Source organism: Falco cherrug, chromosome 18, assembly GCF_023634085.1.
Source record: "Falco cherrug isolate bFalChe1 chromosome 18, bFalChe1.pri, whole genome shotgun sequence".
Taxonomy (NCBI): domain Eukaryota; kingdom Metazoa; phylum Chordata; class Aves; order Falconiformes; family Falconidae; genus Falco; species Falco cherrug.
The window spans coordinates 6,395,368-6,411,454 of NC_073714.1; the positions used below are offsets into that span (position 1 = coordinate 6,395,368).

At 40.5% G+C, this 16,087-nt stretch overlaps 1 protein-coding gene across 4 annotated transcripts in view; it reads right to left on the minus strand.

Annotated features, from left to right (window-relative positions):
- Positions 1-1,633: 1,633 nt before the first annotated feature.
- The window catches only part of SLC23A2 (solute carrier family 23 member 2), a 61,997-nt gene continuing 47,543 nt past the window's right edge, over positions 1,634-16,087 (minus strand). For all 4 annotated transcript variants that reach the window (XM_027803844.2, XM_055696093.1, XM_055696092.1 and 1 more), the window contains 10 exons: positions 15,481-15,551; positions 14,146-14,327; positions 11,102-11,222; positions 10,237-10,393; positions 7,962-8,109; positions 7,243-7,348; positions 4,023-4,152; positions 3,738-3,875; positions 2,501-2,596; positions 1,634-1,955 (listed from right to left, as the gene is read on the minus strand). In XM_027803844.2, coding sequence (XP_027659645.1) covers positions 1,723-1,955; positions 2,501-2,596; positions 3,738-3,875; positions 4,023-4,152; positions 7,243-7,348; positions 7,962-8,109; positions 10,237-10,393; positions 11,102-11,222; positions 14,146-14,327; positions 15,481-15,551 — 1,382 coding nt within the window. In that variant the 3' untranslated portion in view covers positions 1,634-1,722. The remainder of the gene's footprint in view (positions 1,956-2,500; positions 2,597-3,737; positions 3,876-4,022; positions 4,153-7,242; positions 7,349-7,961; positions 8,110-10,236; positions 10,394-11,101; positions 11,223-14,145; positions 14,328-15,480; positions 15,552-16,087) is intronic.

The window sequence follows — 16,087 nt, forward strand, 5'->3', positions numbered from 1 at the left end:
AATGGAATCATTCCGACTCTACACTATTCAGTACTGATCCGTTAAGCTCTTTCCTCGCCCTCCCCACCCCGACCCTTCCATGCTTCAATTACCAATAACAAATTCACCTGGAAGTAGACTCAGAGAAAACAGAGTTCCTGCGCTCCTGTCCAGTAGTCAAAACTTGGATAAATATATTAGTGAATTACAGGATCTACTGTTATGTTTTTTCCAGGAATACAAAACGCAAGCACCGTAGAGCATACTGGCCTTGAAATTACATTACACTACATTTCCCTGATGATCTCCACAGCTTGAAAATGCTTTTTGGGGCCACACTGAACTCTAAAACTAACTTGCAATAGTAAGAACATTAAACATGAATAAAACTTTAAATTATGAATGCATGATGAGCATGAACACCCACATAACATCAGAGCTGAGACTATTCCAGGAAAAAAAAAAAAAAAAAAAATCTGAATGGTGCCCTGATTGGACCCAATACCCGTTAAACCATCCAGTGGATGAGGACATCAAATGTAGTGTCTCTGCTGTTCCAACATCACCTCCACAGCACTAACGAGCTTCTGCAGAAGCCTCACAAAGAGAGAAGAAGAAAGAGGCCATGCAACCTAAGCCACTCAATAAGCAGCGTCAGCTTTCGATATCCGATCAAGAAAATTCTGCACAGTTCCAAACCAGAGAATGCCAGCAGCGTTTTGACCGCATGGCTTTCCCTGCAGGGAAAGCTGCATGGATACAGGTGTTAATTGCTTAGAACTGCTCAACAAATTAGCATTTTTGTCCAGGAAACGTCTTGCTGAATACAGGCATTGCACTGTAAAAACTGTTACCGGGTGCCACCTGGAAGTTAAACATTTCCCATCCCTGTGAAACTCAAGCTACGTGGGTCCCTTTAAAAGAAAACCTGCACCTGGACACTGTAATTAGGTGGTTAAATGCCAGGCAGAAAAAGCAAACGTTTAAAAATATGAACTGACCTGAAATAAGTGATTCCTTCTACAGCACTAAGCTATCAGAAGCCGGTCGTGTGGTTTTGTCAGCAAAATTATGAAAGAAACTTTGTCTTAACAGCCGACATCTGACTGAACTATCGGTAATTCAAGAAAATACTCTCATCATTTGCCAGCACCAACCGAGTCTGGTTTCCAGGGGGCTGAAAATACGGAATGTGCAAATCATGAGTGGAAAACAATCTATATGGGATTTGACATTATTAGAAGTAAATTTTTTTTTTCCCCCTTTTTTTTCAATCCCCCCTCTTCCTTCTCACAGGATTCAAATTTTCTGGCGTAACTTAACATTGCCAGCAATGAACGCGCCAAAAATGCCAGCATCGATGACTTTAAATAAAATCACCATTTAAAGTAACATTTTCCAATAGCACCTACATACTTCTGGAACCTAAGCCCCATTTAAAATACGACTGAGGTGCGCAGGTATCTAGAGCTTTTGAAAATCAAACAGAGGAGCATTTGCAAATTTGACCCAGAGACACTAGATCTGGCTACCATCACCCACAACAGGAAAGCTTTTTTTTTTTGTGTGTGTGGTTTTTTGTTTTTTGGTTTTTTTTTTTTTTTTTTTTTTTTAAATCCGTCTCAGCTCTGGTTCCAGAATTTAAATGCAGATATACAAAACATATACTTTAATGCTTCTTAATCAGCAAGAAACTGCAAATACATCTTTTACTACAACTAGATAATATAATTTCAACTAAGGCTATACTGTAGCTTCTGAGTCTTCATCTGAACTCCTGCAGTTACTGCTCTTCCTGAAGCCTTTCCACGTGTAACCCATGAAGGTAGGGCTGATGGGCAGAAAGCTGAAACACCTGTATTTTTTAATAAAGTTCATGCCAAAAGGCAAATCGTATGTTTCCATGCCATCCAGTGACTTGCTTCCTTTACCAACCCCTTTCTTCCATTTCCGTATTCCCCTTTCTTCTGGGCTTCCTAGAAGTCAAAATAAAAGGAGGAAAAAAAGTTATATATACGTGAATATCTTTATGTAAACACACACGCCCCCCTAGCAGAGGTTAAGCAAAGAAAGAAACCCCCAAATCACAGACACCATGCTCAGCAAAGTACCAGAAAGATCTTCTGGACTCCTCAAAGAGGCAGGAAGAGGGGAAAAAAATGTTGAATGGAAATGGCCATTATCTGTTTTATTTTGTTACTGGAAGTTGAGGCAAATTTTTCCTCTCAAATGAAAGGAAGCAGGTTTGGATCTTTAAAATATTTTTACTCTGTCTTCTGTAGACAACTATTCTGGTTTGATTTTTATCAGCTATTTTGTATATTTAATAGGAAGGAGACCTTAACCTGAAAAAGATTCAAAGTGTTCTCAAGAAAACTGAGGCACGCAGGTGTTAAGCAGTCTGCTCTAGGCGTTAAAGTAGTCAACAACAAAAGCAGTAATTTCTCCCTCATGTGCCTCCATAAAATGCTGTGCTATCTTCACTCAGAAAGGCCATTATTATTTCAGATAAAATGCTGACCTGGAATGGTATTATCCAAAATAAATGCAACGCAGCCACCGACAAACATGGCTGTAGTGAGGAGAACGTTTAATACTTGATCAATGCCTGCTATTCCTAGAACAGAAAGAAAAAGTATTTAGAATTTTTACTGCACGTATATACACACATCCTACTGATTTACAATGCAGGTCAGCCAGGAAAACCTGCTACTGAGTTCACCGAGGAATCTGCTCAAATAGGACTCTTGAAACCACATGGGAAGAGATGCAGAAGAATCCTCACCTAGTGTAGTTGACCATGGGTACTGCTTCTTTTCCAAAACCTAACTACATGAACTTTCAGTTGCTTATAAAAATGTCGTGAAATGCCACTTTAGTTTCAACTGCAGATGCAGCTGCTTAACTCTAAACTAAATAGAAAAACTACAAAACTGGAAAAGGAGAAGCGTTCATAATGTAAAATCACATGGATTGAAGTAATTCCTTTTATAAACCTTTACTTTTTAAAAAGGACAAGACTTCACAGGACCTGTTCACAGAAGAACACCGTATTTGTATTTCATTGCCTAACCCTGCTTGAATGATCTACTTTCCTGAACTACTTCAAGTAGGTTAGATATGCAATTATCTTTGGTTCTGAAGTGATGGCTATAAAAAGTTAGTTAATATTTCCTTCAAAAAAAACCCCATCAACAACCAAAATTAAAACCAAACAAATTAAGTGTTCCTTTGGTGACATGCACTGCCACGATGACTATTGAGAAGGCAGTATTAAAATAGAAAACCTTCTCCTTGAAGTCACCAAAACCGTAATTTGGCTAAAAGTCTGAAACTGAGTTCATTAAAATTCAGATTTAGAACACATCTACAGTGACAAATCTCAAAACCCCAACAAATTCCTAGCTTCCAAGCTCTACCTTGGTATTTCTCCCTATTCTTTTAACATCATTTACAACTGAGATTCACCCTTTCAGTCTTTTGCCCGTCCAGTCTTCCTGCCAGTCACCTGCTTCCATTGATCTATAATTGTACCCAGAGAAAGCAGGACAACTTCAGATGTACCCCACCAAAACATCCAATCCAGGTCTCAATACCTCAATTAACTCCCCTCTGAACACACCTGTCTTCTAATCCATAGCTTCTGCTGTTTCCATAATACTTTTCTCTTATTTACCCTTTATATTACTAGGTATTTACATGTACTTTGCATATGAGTACAAGGTAAAAGTACACTTCAAGTAAATGATCAAAAATACCTGTGACCAGTGGATTTTGTTTGAGATAGCTTGGAAGGACAAGTCCGAAGAAAATGGAAAATCCCAGTACAAACAGGTTGCGAGAGGAATTTAGATCTATGAACTGGAGGTTAGACAGACCCACGGCTGTAATCATCCCTAAATAAAAACAAAACAAGTCTCAGCTTTTATATAGTCTTTTTCTTCACAAAAAAATTAGGGGCACACATATAAACACAGCACTAGAATAAAAAGATACAGCCACACAGCACACAAAGAGGAGCAAAAAAACCTCCCATACGTTACCAAAGAGAGTGCAGAAGAGGGCACCAAGCACGGGGTCAGGCAGCGATGCAAAGAGAGCACTGAACTTGCCAACCATCCCAAGCAAGAGCATGAAGGCTGCCCCGTACTGAATAACCCTGCGACTTCCAACCTGCAGGAGAACAAAAAGGAAAGAAGAAATCCACACTTAGTCCAACTTCATGCCTTGCTTTTTTTTTTTTTTTTTATTATTGCCTTTTCCATTTAAAACTTCTTTTCCAGTTTCCATGCATGTTTTTCGTGGTGTTAAAACAGGCTGCAGATCCTTTACAAATGTTTTGGAGGGCTCAGCCGTACATGGCTGCCCTCCAATTCTAACATAGCTTCGTTTGATTTTGTTTTCATTAAGTCATCTCTAAAACCATCTGTAACTGCTATAGCCACAATAGCCATGAGGTGTGGTGCAGCGCCATCTACAATAAAGAAAACAGACAGAAAATAACTAGGAGAGATTTCAGAGATCAATTGTAATGCAAAAAAAAAAAAAAAAATAATAAAAAAAAAAAATCCATGCGCTGTTGCCCTTTTACACAAGAACGTATGTACCAGTTCACCTGATACGCACCTACCACAACTTACCACACAGCTCACTTGAAGGAGACGCAGCCTTGCTAGCCAGAGATTATCAACTGATTTTTTTTATCATCCCTCTCTGAGATCACAACTGAATTCACTTCACATGCAAACCATGGCTGTGCTAACACTGTGAAACCAAGTGCCTACGCTTCCTTCCCATTTTTATTTTGAGCATTCAAATTTTGGGCAGTATCGCTCTGGCACTATATGTTGTAGCGGCAGCTGATAAACCTGAATGGTTGACATTGTAATAGTGTTATACTTGCGTAAGAGGTGCACCAGGGCCAAAAAAATACCCTGTTACACTGGTAAGGCGGATTCTAGCAAAGCCCTTCGTAGGTCTCCCGTTACAGAGTAATAAGCTTCAAGAAGGAGATATTAATTTGTTAATCATGTGTGACGGCGCTAAGTGAGTGAAATGAGGAAAAAAAAAAGTTACAGTAGGGATGTTTACGATAAAAGTACTTCTTTTGTCTTAATTCTTTACTGCTTAAGTGTCAGGTGAGATGTGTTTAACCTACAAACAGAAGCTACACCAGTAAGTCGCGACTGTTCCCTAGCATAACAACAGAAGCCAGCTTGCACCTTCCTCTACTTTTTATAAAGATTAATTTCCTCAGGACTACCCATATCTTGCTCTAAAATTATCATCCTGCATGAAAGAGGCAGATTCTTTAAAAAATCTGCGTGATAGCGACATTTATTTATGCAAACACTCAATCACTACAAGGCAAACAAATTAGGCTCCTTTTGAAAGCTACTGAAAGCATCCTGGTCAGCATTTAGCTCAAACTACATATTTACTCCAGGCACTCGTACAGACACTTTATGTGATGATTGTGAAGAGCATGGTAAGGCACCTAGTACCTTAACTGGAGTGTCCATTTCATCATCAACATTATGGCATAAGCCGCCTACACTTTTGCCCCAACTGATCAGATTTCATTGATTCGTCTCTCATCAAATAAAATTTGCTCATAGGCTAATTCCAAGAGTTTGCAGTATTTATATCCAGTTGAAGCCTCCAATTTAAATTCCAAGCGTAATCGTTTACTGCTTTCAAGGGAGGTAAATGCCTCTGCAAACATTGGACTGGTATCATGGGATCACCGCGACTATGTAGTCTTTACTCATGAGCACCAAAGATTTCCTCTCCCAGATAAACAGCAGAGTGTCTACATGCCAAAAATCTATTTTGATATAAATTGAAGTTGAAAAACTATTAGGTTTTTAGGAATGAGTATGCAGACAAGAAAAAACAAGACAAAAACTGGAGCACAGCCATCCAGCTGGGCCGTTCTGGATAAGGCATATTCACTCTTCCATCATGTGCTCTGAACAAACCTAACTGTAGTTAACTCTGTTCTCTGTAACAGCTGCCACTTTAACATTCATTTTCCACTGTTCCAAAGCAAAACGTACACTCATTTCTGTGGACTGTTAAGAAAATAGTGCTTGTTAATTCATATCAACTCCTATGAAGTAACAACAGAAAGGAAGCAGAACAGAAAACCCCTTTCTTTAAGGATTTTTCTAACGAAGATTTCTTCTAGGAAATTTCCATCAGCAGCTGAATGGAAGACTTCTACAGACAGCAGATGGTGCTATTAGTACATTATATTATATTCCACCCTAAACCTGAAAAGAATCGCCCTTTGTGCAGAAAAAAAAAAAATGGCTGAAGATAAATTCATCATCTATATTTGATTAAGTCACAGGGATGAGTTATTGTAAGCGGAGAGCATGTATTTTCTATCTTGTAAGCATAAAGGAGATTTATAGCTTCCAAGTGAAAAACACAACAAGATGTACATATTTACAACATAAATTACCCTTACCAATTTTGTTGGTATTTCTTAACAAGGTTACATTAACAACATCGGGCAAATCCATCTGCAGTCCAAGGTCTCCCTGTTCAGCAAAGCATTCCAGCACACATCCAGTTCCACAAGTGAACAAAGGAACTCCTCAAGTGCTTATATATTTTGCTGAATTACAACCCAAAATATATGTAATCCCCTAAGCACGCTCAGTGCCTTAAAAACCTATCGTAACAGAAACAGATATTTAGGGTACGTGTACCTTTGAAGTTACCCTGACTACAGTTCCTGTTCTAGCTGTGTCAGCATAATGTCTTAATACACACGTAGATAAAGCCCAAGGACGTCAAGTTGCCTTTCATTGTGTCGTCAAGTGAGACATTAAAGTCAGGCAGCTCTCTAGCGATGCTTTCAGAGCCAACACATCCAAAAGAGTATCAATTTCTATACAGTTTACCATGTTTATGCCTCCACTCAAAACACCCTAAGCCTTCTTGCTTTGCAAAGGGATAGCTTATTTAGCGTCATCTCCTTTATGTAGGTTTTCTAACTGCCCTTTACTCCAAATAAAAATCAGATTTTTGAGGTCCTTATCTAGAACGCATTTCCGTTAGTCAGTGGCTGGTATGGACAAGTTAGGTAAATTTACCTAATTCGGAATGCTGTGTAAAGTTTGCCTGCACAAAGTGCTAAGTAGTATGGTTTCTTGGAAGAGGATCACATTGTGAAACATGAAAATGGTGTAAGCCATCTGCCAGAGGAGACAAAACACTCAAATCACTGAGTAATCGAGGTAAAGTACATACCTTCGTGATGCCCAAGACACCAATGTTAGGGCTGGAAGAAGTGGATCCGTTCCCTGTCCCAAATACTCCATCCAGAACACAGGACAGACCCTCAATAAAAATCCCTCTGTAAACCCCAAACAGAAAAAAAAAAGAGGGAAAGAAAAGAAAAAAAAAAGAAGAAAAAAAAAAAAGATTAAAACTTGTATTAGCATAGACTTGCATCAGATGGTGCTTTATGACCACATGCTACGTGGGGGTCTGTTACGGCATCTGTCCCACATGAATTACTATAATTCATGTTTCAAGCTCCAAGACACCTGGAAACCAAACCTGAGTTCTGTTTTCTATGTCTTAGGAATCCACATTATTAAACCAAGGAAATTATAGAATAATTCCAAGTCAAACAGAGCTGCTCTTTATTTCTAAAACTGCATTTCAGGTGAGTTTTACAAGCTACCCCAATTCCAGAACCCATTTAGGGTTCTGCCCCTACAGAAACCGAACTATTAACCACCATGGAATCCAGAAGGAAAAGAACTAGGTTTCCAACACTACACTTGCAACAAAATAATTCAACGTGACAGTTGCATTTTGTGTTTCAGATTCTCGGCCCTTCTGTTTGACCTAATTGCAACACTTAATCTCAGAGCACATTCCTGTCTTATCCCAATGAAAAAACCCCAAAAGAATAAAAAAGTAGCTTCAGACATTGAAAAATATTTCTTTTTTTGACATACCTGTTTATTGCATGAATAGGTGGAGGAGGTGCGCAAGACAACCTGGCACAGGCATAGTAATCTCCTATTGATTCAATAATGCTAGCAACAACTGCGCTAAGCATTCCTATTACTCCAGCGGCTGAGATCGTCGGCAGTCCCCACTGAACTGTGAAGAAAAGGAAGCTGAAATTGCTTGTGCCACAGAAACCAAATTTCAGTATCAAAACATACAGCAATTTCATAGAATCACAGAATCATTTAGGTTGGAAAGGACCTTTAAGATCATCAAGTCCAACTGTTAACCCAGCACTGCCACTGAACCACGTCCCTAAGTGCTGCATCCATACGGCTTTTCATCACCTCCAGGGATGGCGACCTCCAGCACCTCCCTGGGCAGCCTGTTCTAATGCTTGACAAGTCCTTTCAGTGAAGAAATTGTTCCTAATAGCCAGTTCTAAACCTCCCCGGGCACAACTTGAGGCCGTTTCCTCTTGTCCTATCACTTGTTACTTGGGAGAAGAGACTGACCCCCACCTGCCTACACCCCCCTTTCAGGGAGCTGTAAGGAGTGAGAAGGTCCTCCCTGAGTCCCCTTTTCTCCAGGCTGAACCCCCCAAGTTCCCCCAGCTGCTCCTCAGAGGACTTGCTCACCAGACCCTTCCCCAGCTCCGCTGCCCATCCCTGGACACACTCCAGCACCTCAACGCCCTTTCCTTGTAGTGAGGGGCCCAAACCTGCACACAGGATTCGAGGTGCAGCCTCGTACAGGGGGACGATCACTGCCCTGGTCCTGCTGGCCACATTATTTATTCATCTTTAATGGAATCAACAAATTCCCTTCACAGTAAGACAGTCTGGCAAGTTCAAGTAGATGAAAAGAGCAAAGGAAAAACCGCCTAACCAGCTGCTTTGATCATGCTTGGAAAAAACCCAAAAAACCCTAAACCCCACCAAAAACATTCCTCCTGTTCAGAAGGAAGGAATTTGAACTACTGCTTGTGAAAAAACAATTCTGATCACTGAGGCGAGTGCCACTTAATTATTATTGCTCTAAAAACTCAGCCTTTGGTTACAAGTCTAGTCTACCGAAGAGAATGGCCAACAACCAGCTATGATCACTGCACAAACACCTCCCAATTCCAAATTTTTGTAGAAAAGAAAATAAGATTAATTTAAGCCTGTAGAAAAGCTTGGCAGGTTTTCCACAGCAATTGCCTTGATGCTTTTATCTCTTTGAAATAGATGAGCCTCTTGCAACAAAAGGAACTTGAAGTCACACAAACGTGAATGAACAAGGCTTCACAAATAAGAAACGTCTAATCAGGGTGGAGAACTTTTCCTCCTCTTCTTTCCCAAAAGCTATTATACATTTTGCAAGTACTGCTTTAGAAGTGGTTTCTTTTAAAAACTAATCAGAACCAAAGCATATGGAAAACCACAATGAAGCTGCCTCATTACAACGTAGTGGTATTCCTAACAATTTCTATTATTCTATTCTAGTAGAATATTACTCTCTATCATTACCCCATTAATTTCTGAGCAGCACAAGGGTGTTGCAACTCTATCTCATGCCCTAAGAAAAGCCTTCAACAGCTTTAAACTTAGAGGTGGCCAGCAAAAGCACCCAAAATGTCATGTAAAGCGTTTTGTGTTCTCTTGTAAATACTTTTTTGTCCTTTGATAAGCATGGACTGGCACTCTCTGACTTGCCCTTCGGCCCAATTCCAATGCCACTTCTGCAAGTCGGGACATGTTTATGTAGCTGTTTAACACTGTGCTAATTCAAGAATGGGTGTGTTTGGGGCAGGGGAGTGCATCAAGCTGGAGAAAACTCAGGCACTACTCTTCTTTAGAGAAGAGGAACCAATGACTTCGGTAGCTCCACAGGAGTTGTAGTAACCCATCCTTATTTATTGTGTAACATTAACAGTAGCTCACCACAGTATTGGCAAGTGCAGATATATCAACCATTCTCTGAAAATCCACGTTAAACATACGGTCGCACTATGTTATTAGAGGTCAAGAGTTACCCAGATAAACCCTGCAAGTGCCTTCTACAAATTCAAGTTTCAGAAACTCAGGTCTTTCTTGGGTGAGACCTTCAGGTATCAAATCAAAGAGGAAAACAAGAAAAAGAACATCACCCCCGTCAATGGTATCTTTAGATCAGTGCATGCTGAAGTACATCAGAATATAGTACTGTGAGAAAAACAGCAATGCTTCTGAAAACAACACAAATTATATTCACAGGTGTATTATTACAAAACCAGCTCTTAAACCCTGACATACTTACAAGGATAAGGAACCTTGAACCACGGAGCTACCAAAAGCACTCCTCGTCGTGCGTCTGTGCGAGCGTAGAAGCCGTACTTCGAACTGTCAGGGGGAAAGACGTCTGTCACAGTGAAGATGAAGCAAAGCAACCACGACACCAAAATAGCTAAAATAATCTGTGAAAGAGGAGGAAAAAAGACGTTTAAAATAAACTCTCACTGGCAGTATTCATCAACAGCAAACAGTTCCGGCACAGAATACCTATTACACAAATATCTGAGCGTGATCTTAAGTGACGTTTTAAGTCTGAACAAGTAGTAAACCCTGTAATAGATCTGTTAGATGTTTCCCTGCTGCCCCTAACGAAGGTGCTGTTACAAAAGCTTTAGAATTAGAGCAAGCCTCTTCTCTCCCGTAACAAATGGGAAAGTCTCCAAAGAGGCACTTAAACTCGTGAATTCATCTCAGTTTTACCAGAGAAATAAAAAGAGGTCTTTCACACGGGGGAATGGAGCATGGCTTTCCTAAAATTAGAAGATAACGATCTCTCCATCCCTCCTTGGAGGGCTCAGTCTAGGCTTTCACTGCATGCATAAACATACCTTCTTCTCTACCCCCTTCCCCCCCTGCCATGATCTTCATCACTCCAAAAACTCTTCATCAGAGACAGATACCCAAATGGGATCCAGCAAGGCTACAATATGAGACCATTTCATGTGGTAAATGAGCCATTTAGTTAAGTTCATTTCAGCTTTTATCTCACCTTTGTGATCAATTGTATTGTTATGAAAAATCAAAACCAAGGGGGGAAAAAAACCACCCCAACCCCAAAACACAAATAAGAGGTGTTTTTTTCTAACTGAAGAACAAGTTCAGCTACTCACAGGGAACATCTTAAAAAGCTGCAGTCTGTATGCCGTCCATCCTTTCTTGGATTTGTAAATGGGTAAGGGAAATTTGACATTTCTGGCATACTGAGAAAACAACAGTACTAGGAAAATAGTCCTGAGAAAAAAGGAGGAGGAGAAGGAGGAGGAGGAGGAGGGTGGCACAAGAGAGACATGTCATTAGCACCAGCATGTTAAAACCCCCTCTTCACCACAAACCTGCTCAGGCTCTTCAGACACAAAAATACAAACGTACATTTTAAATACAGCACAAGACAAGGCATCATAAGAGAATATATTTTGAATAAATTATTACTCCATGAAAGCTGAAACAACATAATTTGTATTCTAAAGTGCTGCAAAAAATAGCCAGCAGCAAACAGGTAAATGAAACTAGGAAAATTAATCAGACTAAAAGATCTTCAGAGCTAAGCACCCATTAGCAAAGAGCTACACTGCTGCGCTGCTTGTGTCTTTTTGACTCACTCCATCTGTGTGTCTAGGTCTGCTCTACATAAAGCACAAAGGTTGCTGCTAGCAAGTAGGAAGAAACAGGAAAACTGGAGGCCAGTGTACAGTAATCTTTACATTTCAGAATTTGCAGAAAACTCCAAAGCACTTTAAAAATTTCTGTCAAGAGAAGTTCTTCAGTTCTTAAGAATCCCTTTTTTTGGTATGTGCATCTTTCACCAAACAGCACTAAATCAAGCACAATAAAACCTAAGAAAACAAGACTTCATTCAACTGCAGTTCACCAGTAACCCAGTTTACTACAGTTTTTAGATGCCTCAAGTGTTAAGCATCTTCCCCTCTCGTCACAGCTAAGCTCCTCTATATGTTAAAAATTAATTCAATTCTACAGCTAAAATACGTATCCTCTGCAATGAAAAATAAAAAGCCAGGGCAGGTTGCTCAATTCTGAAATTGCCAAAACCCGTTTTGCTATTAAAAAGGCTACACAGAGTCAAGCTGTCTGAAGCAGCAAAGCTTCTCTGAAATTGGAGATTATGTTTTTATCAGCTGACTTTAAAAAAAAAAAAAAAAAAAAAAAAAGGTGGATTTTAAGCCTCCCTCCCTTTTCTATCCAAGATCAGTTTCAGGCTGTAAGAAACAGAACAGAGCTTTCTTCTCCCTCAGTCTCCAGGAACAAAGAGCTCTGCACAAGAAGGGTGTCATTTATAGCCTTTACCCCCACCTAGAGTCTAATGATAAAGGCACCTTTTCCTTACATTCAGGGAACGTTCTGGCATCCCTCCCGAAGTCCATTACGGCAAGACAGGCTCCCCTCCCTAACAGCAGCTATCCTGGCATGCTAGCCCTGAAGACAGGTGGCTTTGTATTTTGATTTATTTAGTAAGGAGCTGTAAATAATTCAATAACATTATATTCTGGTAAGTAGTATTACATTGGCTACATGCCAGGGGGGCTTACTGCCATTCTGTAAAATATTACCAAAGCATTAAACACCCAAAGACACAGTTTTGTTCACCAGATCTACAGGCAAAGACCAATTCAGGAATAATTTCCCTTTTAACAGATCACGATGTGTTGTGTTTTATGGATTAAATGGTTTCAGCTTGGCACTGGCAGAACAAGCAAGGTCAGGAAACCGTTTGGGAAACACGAAAATCTTGTCAAATAGCTTCTGCAGCTAATGCAGGATAATAGCTCTTACACAGGTATTATTTTGCTGTGCAATACAGTATTTTTATCTCATCAGAGCAGTCAAGACAGTCTCAAGTGCCACATCTTGTAGAGATCAAGTTACTTTTGAGTAGCTCTAGATGGCTACAGAGTTATTTTCAACAATCTAGTGCACATTTTTGCATGGCAGAAGCCAGAAATACTTATTGACTGGGTAATATTTAAATCCTGTTCCCAAATTGATTTATTTTTTTCCATCTGCAAAATGTCAACTTTAATTACATGTTTCTGTGTCCAATTCACTAAACGTCTGCTTGATTGATTTAATGTTAGTCCCAACTTGCACAGAATTTGTTTTACAGAAAAATAAAACCTTCCTTTGGGTCAGCAGCTTAACATAATAGAATTACAAAAATATTCATGATGCTAAAATCCAAGATAAAAGAGAATTAAACAGCCTTTTTAATCATAAGCTGCAGTTACAGAATACTTTACATGTTCAAAGTACTGTGCAAACAGATTAGTCAGATCAGAATCTGATCTCATCAAGTCATTCCTTCCGCTTCCAGAGCCAGCACCAAGTTGGTCGCTATATACTGAACAGAGCAACTGCTTCAGCCAATTTCCTTCTCCCTAAAATGTGGGTTCCATCTGTATTTGGCTGGTTACCCGCAGCATCTCACAGGAAGCTTTTGCCTCCTCCTCACAACTCATTTTTCTCCATTATTCCCTTTCATACCACTAATCTCAATTCTTTTATTTCTCTGGCACCTATACCTACAGCAGCACAACCATCACGCCCTGACACTCACTCTAAAAGCCTTTCCGTCTACTGAACAGAAATCTGTCTACTTATGCCTCACTGACTGATGGCATTCATGGAAATAACACATGCTCTCTCTCGTACGAATTTCTCTCGGCTGTAGGTAAGCAAGCCAGTTAAGACAGATGAATCACTAGTACCAATGGTATTTGCTCACTATTGCAGAATAAGAAACATACACAACAACATCATAAAAACAGAAACAGAAATTGCTCACTAATCTCTCCAGTGTTTTGCTAAATCATCATTTCTAGAGCACTGAATTAGAACCAGCCAATGGCTCCCGGATCAACCGATGTTTTATAAAATTCTCTCTTCTCCATACCTCACTTTCAGCCACTGTCCTTTCCTGCCTCCTCAAGTTGCTGGTGTCCTTATTCCCAACTGGCCAGCTGACCCGACCCAGACCCGCTCACATTCCTGCACACGGTGTTTCTCCATGCTCAGAGCGCTGCAATGCTACCTTTGGGAGCTAAGCAGACCCTGGCTTTTCCCTGGCACTCCAAAATTCCTGCCCGATGCCTTACCGACCAGGAGCCCCCGGCTTAAGCCAAGAACACCCAGGAGTACTTACAACATAGCGATACCCCAGTGTTTGCCTGCTCTTTCTCCAGCAGCTTGGAAACCGGAGAGGCCGATGAGAGCAACAGTTGGCGTGATGGTCAGAGGTCCAATGTATCGCAACAGGGCGCCAGGAAGGCCAAGCAAACCAATCACCACTTCTATCAAGGAGGACATGATAATTGCACCTTGGATCTGAACACACAAGAACGGGAAAGAGACAGTTCAGTCAAATCTTAGAAGCAAACCCCAAACGTTTCTTTTTCTGCTCTGGATTACAAACTGCAGTTAAAAGAATTCAGTGACACAGAAGAACTCAGCAATTTTTTCGTCATAAAACAGCTCATTAGGTTTAAGTGACTTATTGCTTAAGCATAACACTTATGGTTTTCTCCACAAAACTATTACACAACAGACCAGTGGGCCAGTCTGGTAGTTGTGTGGATAGCACATCACACTGTCAGACAGGAGACCTGGGTTCCAGGCTAACCTTTAAGCTCTCAGATCGAACGGCAAGGGTTGGTGGCGCCACGGAGGTGATGCTCCTAGCTCCTAGGGGCAGAGTGTATGCTGCATTGTTCACAAGTGCTCCTTAGAAGCTGGTATAGAGCAGCGTTGTGGTCTCAGGAGACTGTCAGCCCTCTTGGCTGCAGGGCTCTTGGCAGGATGTAGCTATGGTTTGAACATGGGGAAGAGAGAGGGGTTGTTTTTAATTAAGAAAAAGTTTGCAGCCCAAAGCAACGGGATGGGAGATAAATTCCATGACACACGCCTTAATTTGGACTATGCTATCTACTACTCTCGTGTGATGCCTGGGCACAACCCTCATCCTGGGCTCTGCAGAGCATGACGGAGTTCAGACTACAGTGCTGCGAGTGGAGAAGGAGTTTGATGTATTTCAGCAAGCCTCTTGGGAGAATCAACATCTTATCAGAATAGTCTTCAACCTAAGACACCTAGGAATGAACCAGATTTGCTAACTGCGTGTTTACCTTTCACAGGATAGCCTACTGAACAGAGCAACAGCAGGCAAGTGGCCTGGTAGCAGCTGAACTGCTACCAGCGAGCACAAATCTCAGTGTTACAAGAAGAGTATTCATCTCACTTGCCCATTTTACTGCGCATCTTTTGGAATGTGGTAACTAACTCCTTGTATTTGCTGTCCAGCAATGAACAAGTTGAAAAATGAAGACTTCCATGAAATGAGTAAAGGGAGATATTCAAACGAAAAGCGCCGTGAAAGAAGACATTACGAACTTACAAGACGAGAACACACAGATGGTTAGGTGAGAAACTTAACTGGAATCAAGACAGATCAAACAGCTAAAGGCTACTACTCCTACATTACCTCTCGTATTCTGGGATACCAGATGTGCTCAGTGTGAAGCAGTTCTGTTGTTCCGTTTGTAACTGTTATATCTTACAAAAAAAAACAAAAACAAAAAAACAAAAACACGGGTTTTATTCTGCAGGCACTTTACCATCTTTTAATACAAAATAAACCTCTCCTTAAGCTGTGCCTGACAAAGGAGCCTTGATTTCCACAGAATAAAAGTTCTGCAATGCTACAAATCAAGTAATAACATGCTTACATTCCCCAAGAGCTAACCACTAATTTTACCCACTGTACCAAAGTGGAAAAACCCCATAACTTTCAGAAAGAAAGGTCAATTAGGGATTCTTTACCCATTCCAGTAAACGGATGAATGGAGACTTACTCAACTGCACACTAGGAATCACACACTCCAACGTTTGTTGTTCACCAATTTAGGTCACTAACTGAGTGATGAATTGATTTGTGGTAACAACCCCATCCGACAACTTTTGAAAGTTAAAAGGTAGCAAGAAGTAGCAAAGGGAGTAGTGGGAAAAAATAGACAGTATTTTCTTTCAACAAGGCGTGGGTTAGGATACTGGCACATTTTGGTGCACATAAATATCCAGCACAACTAGCA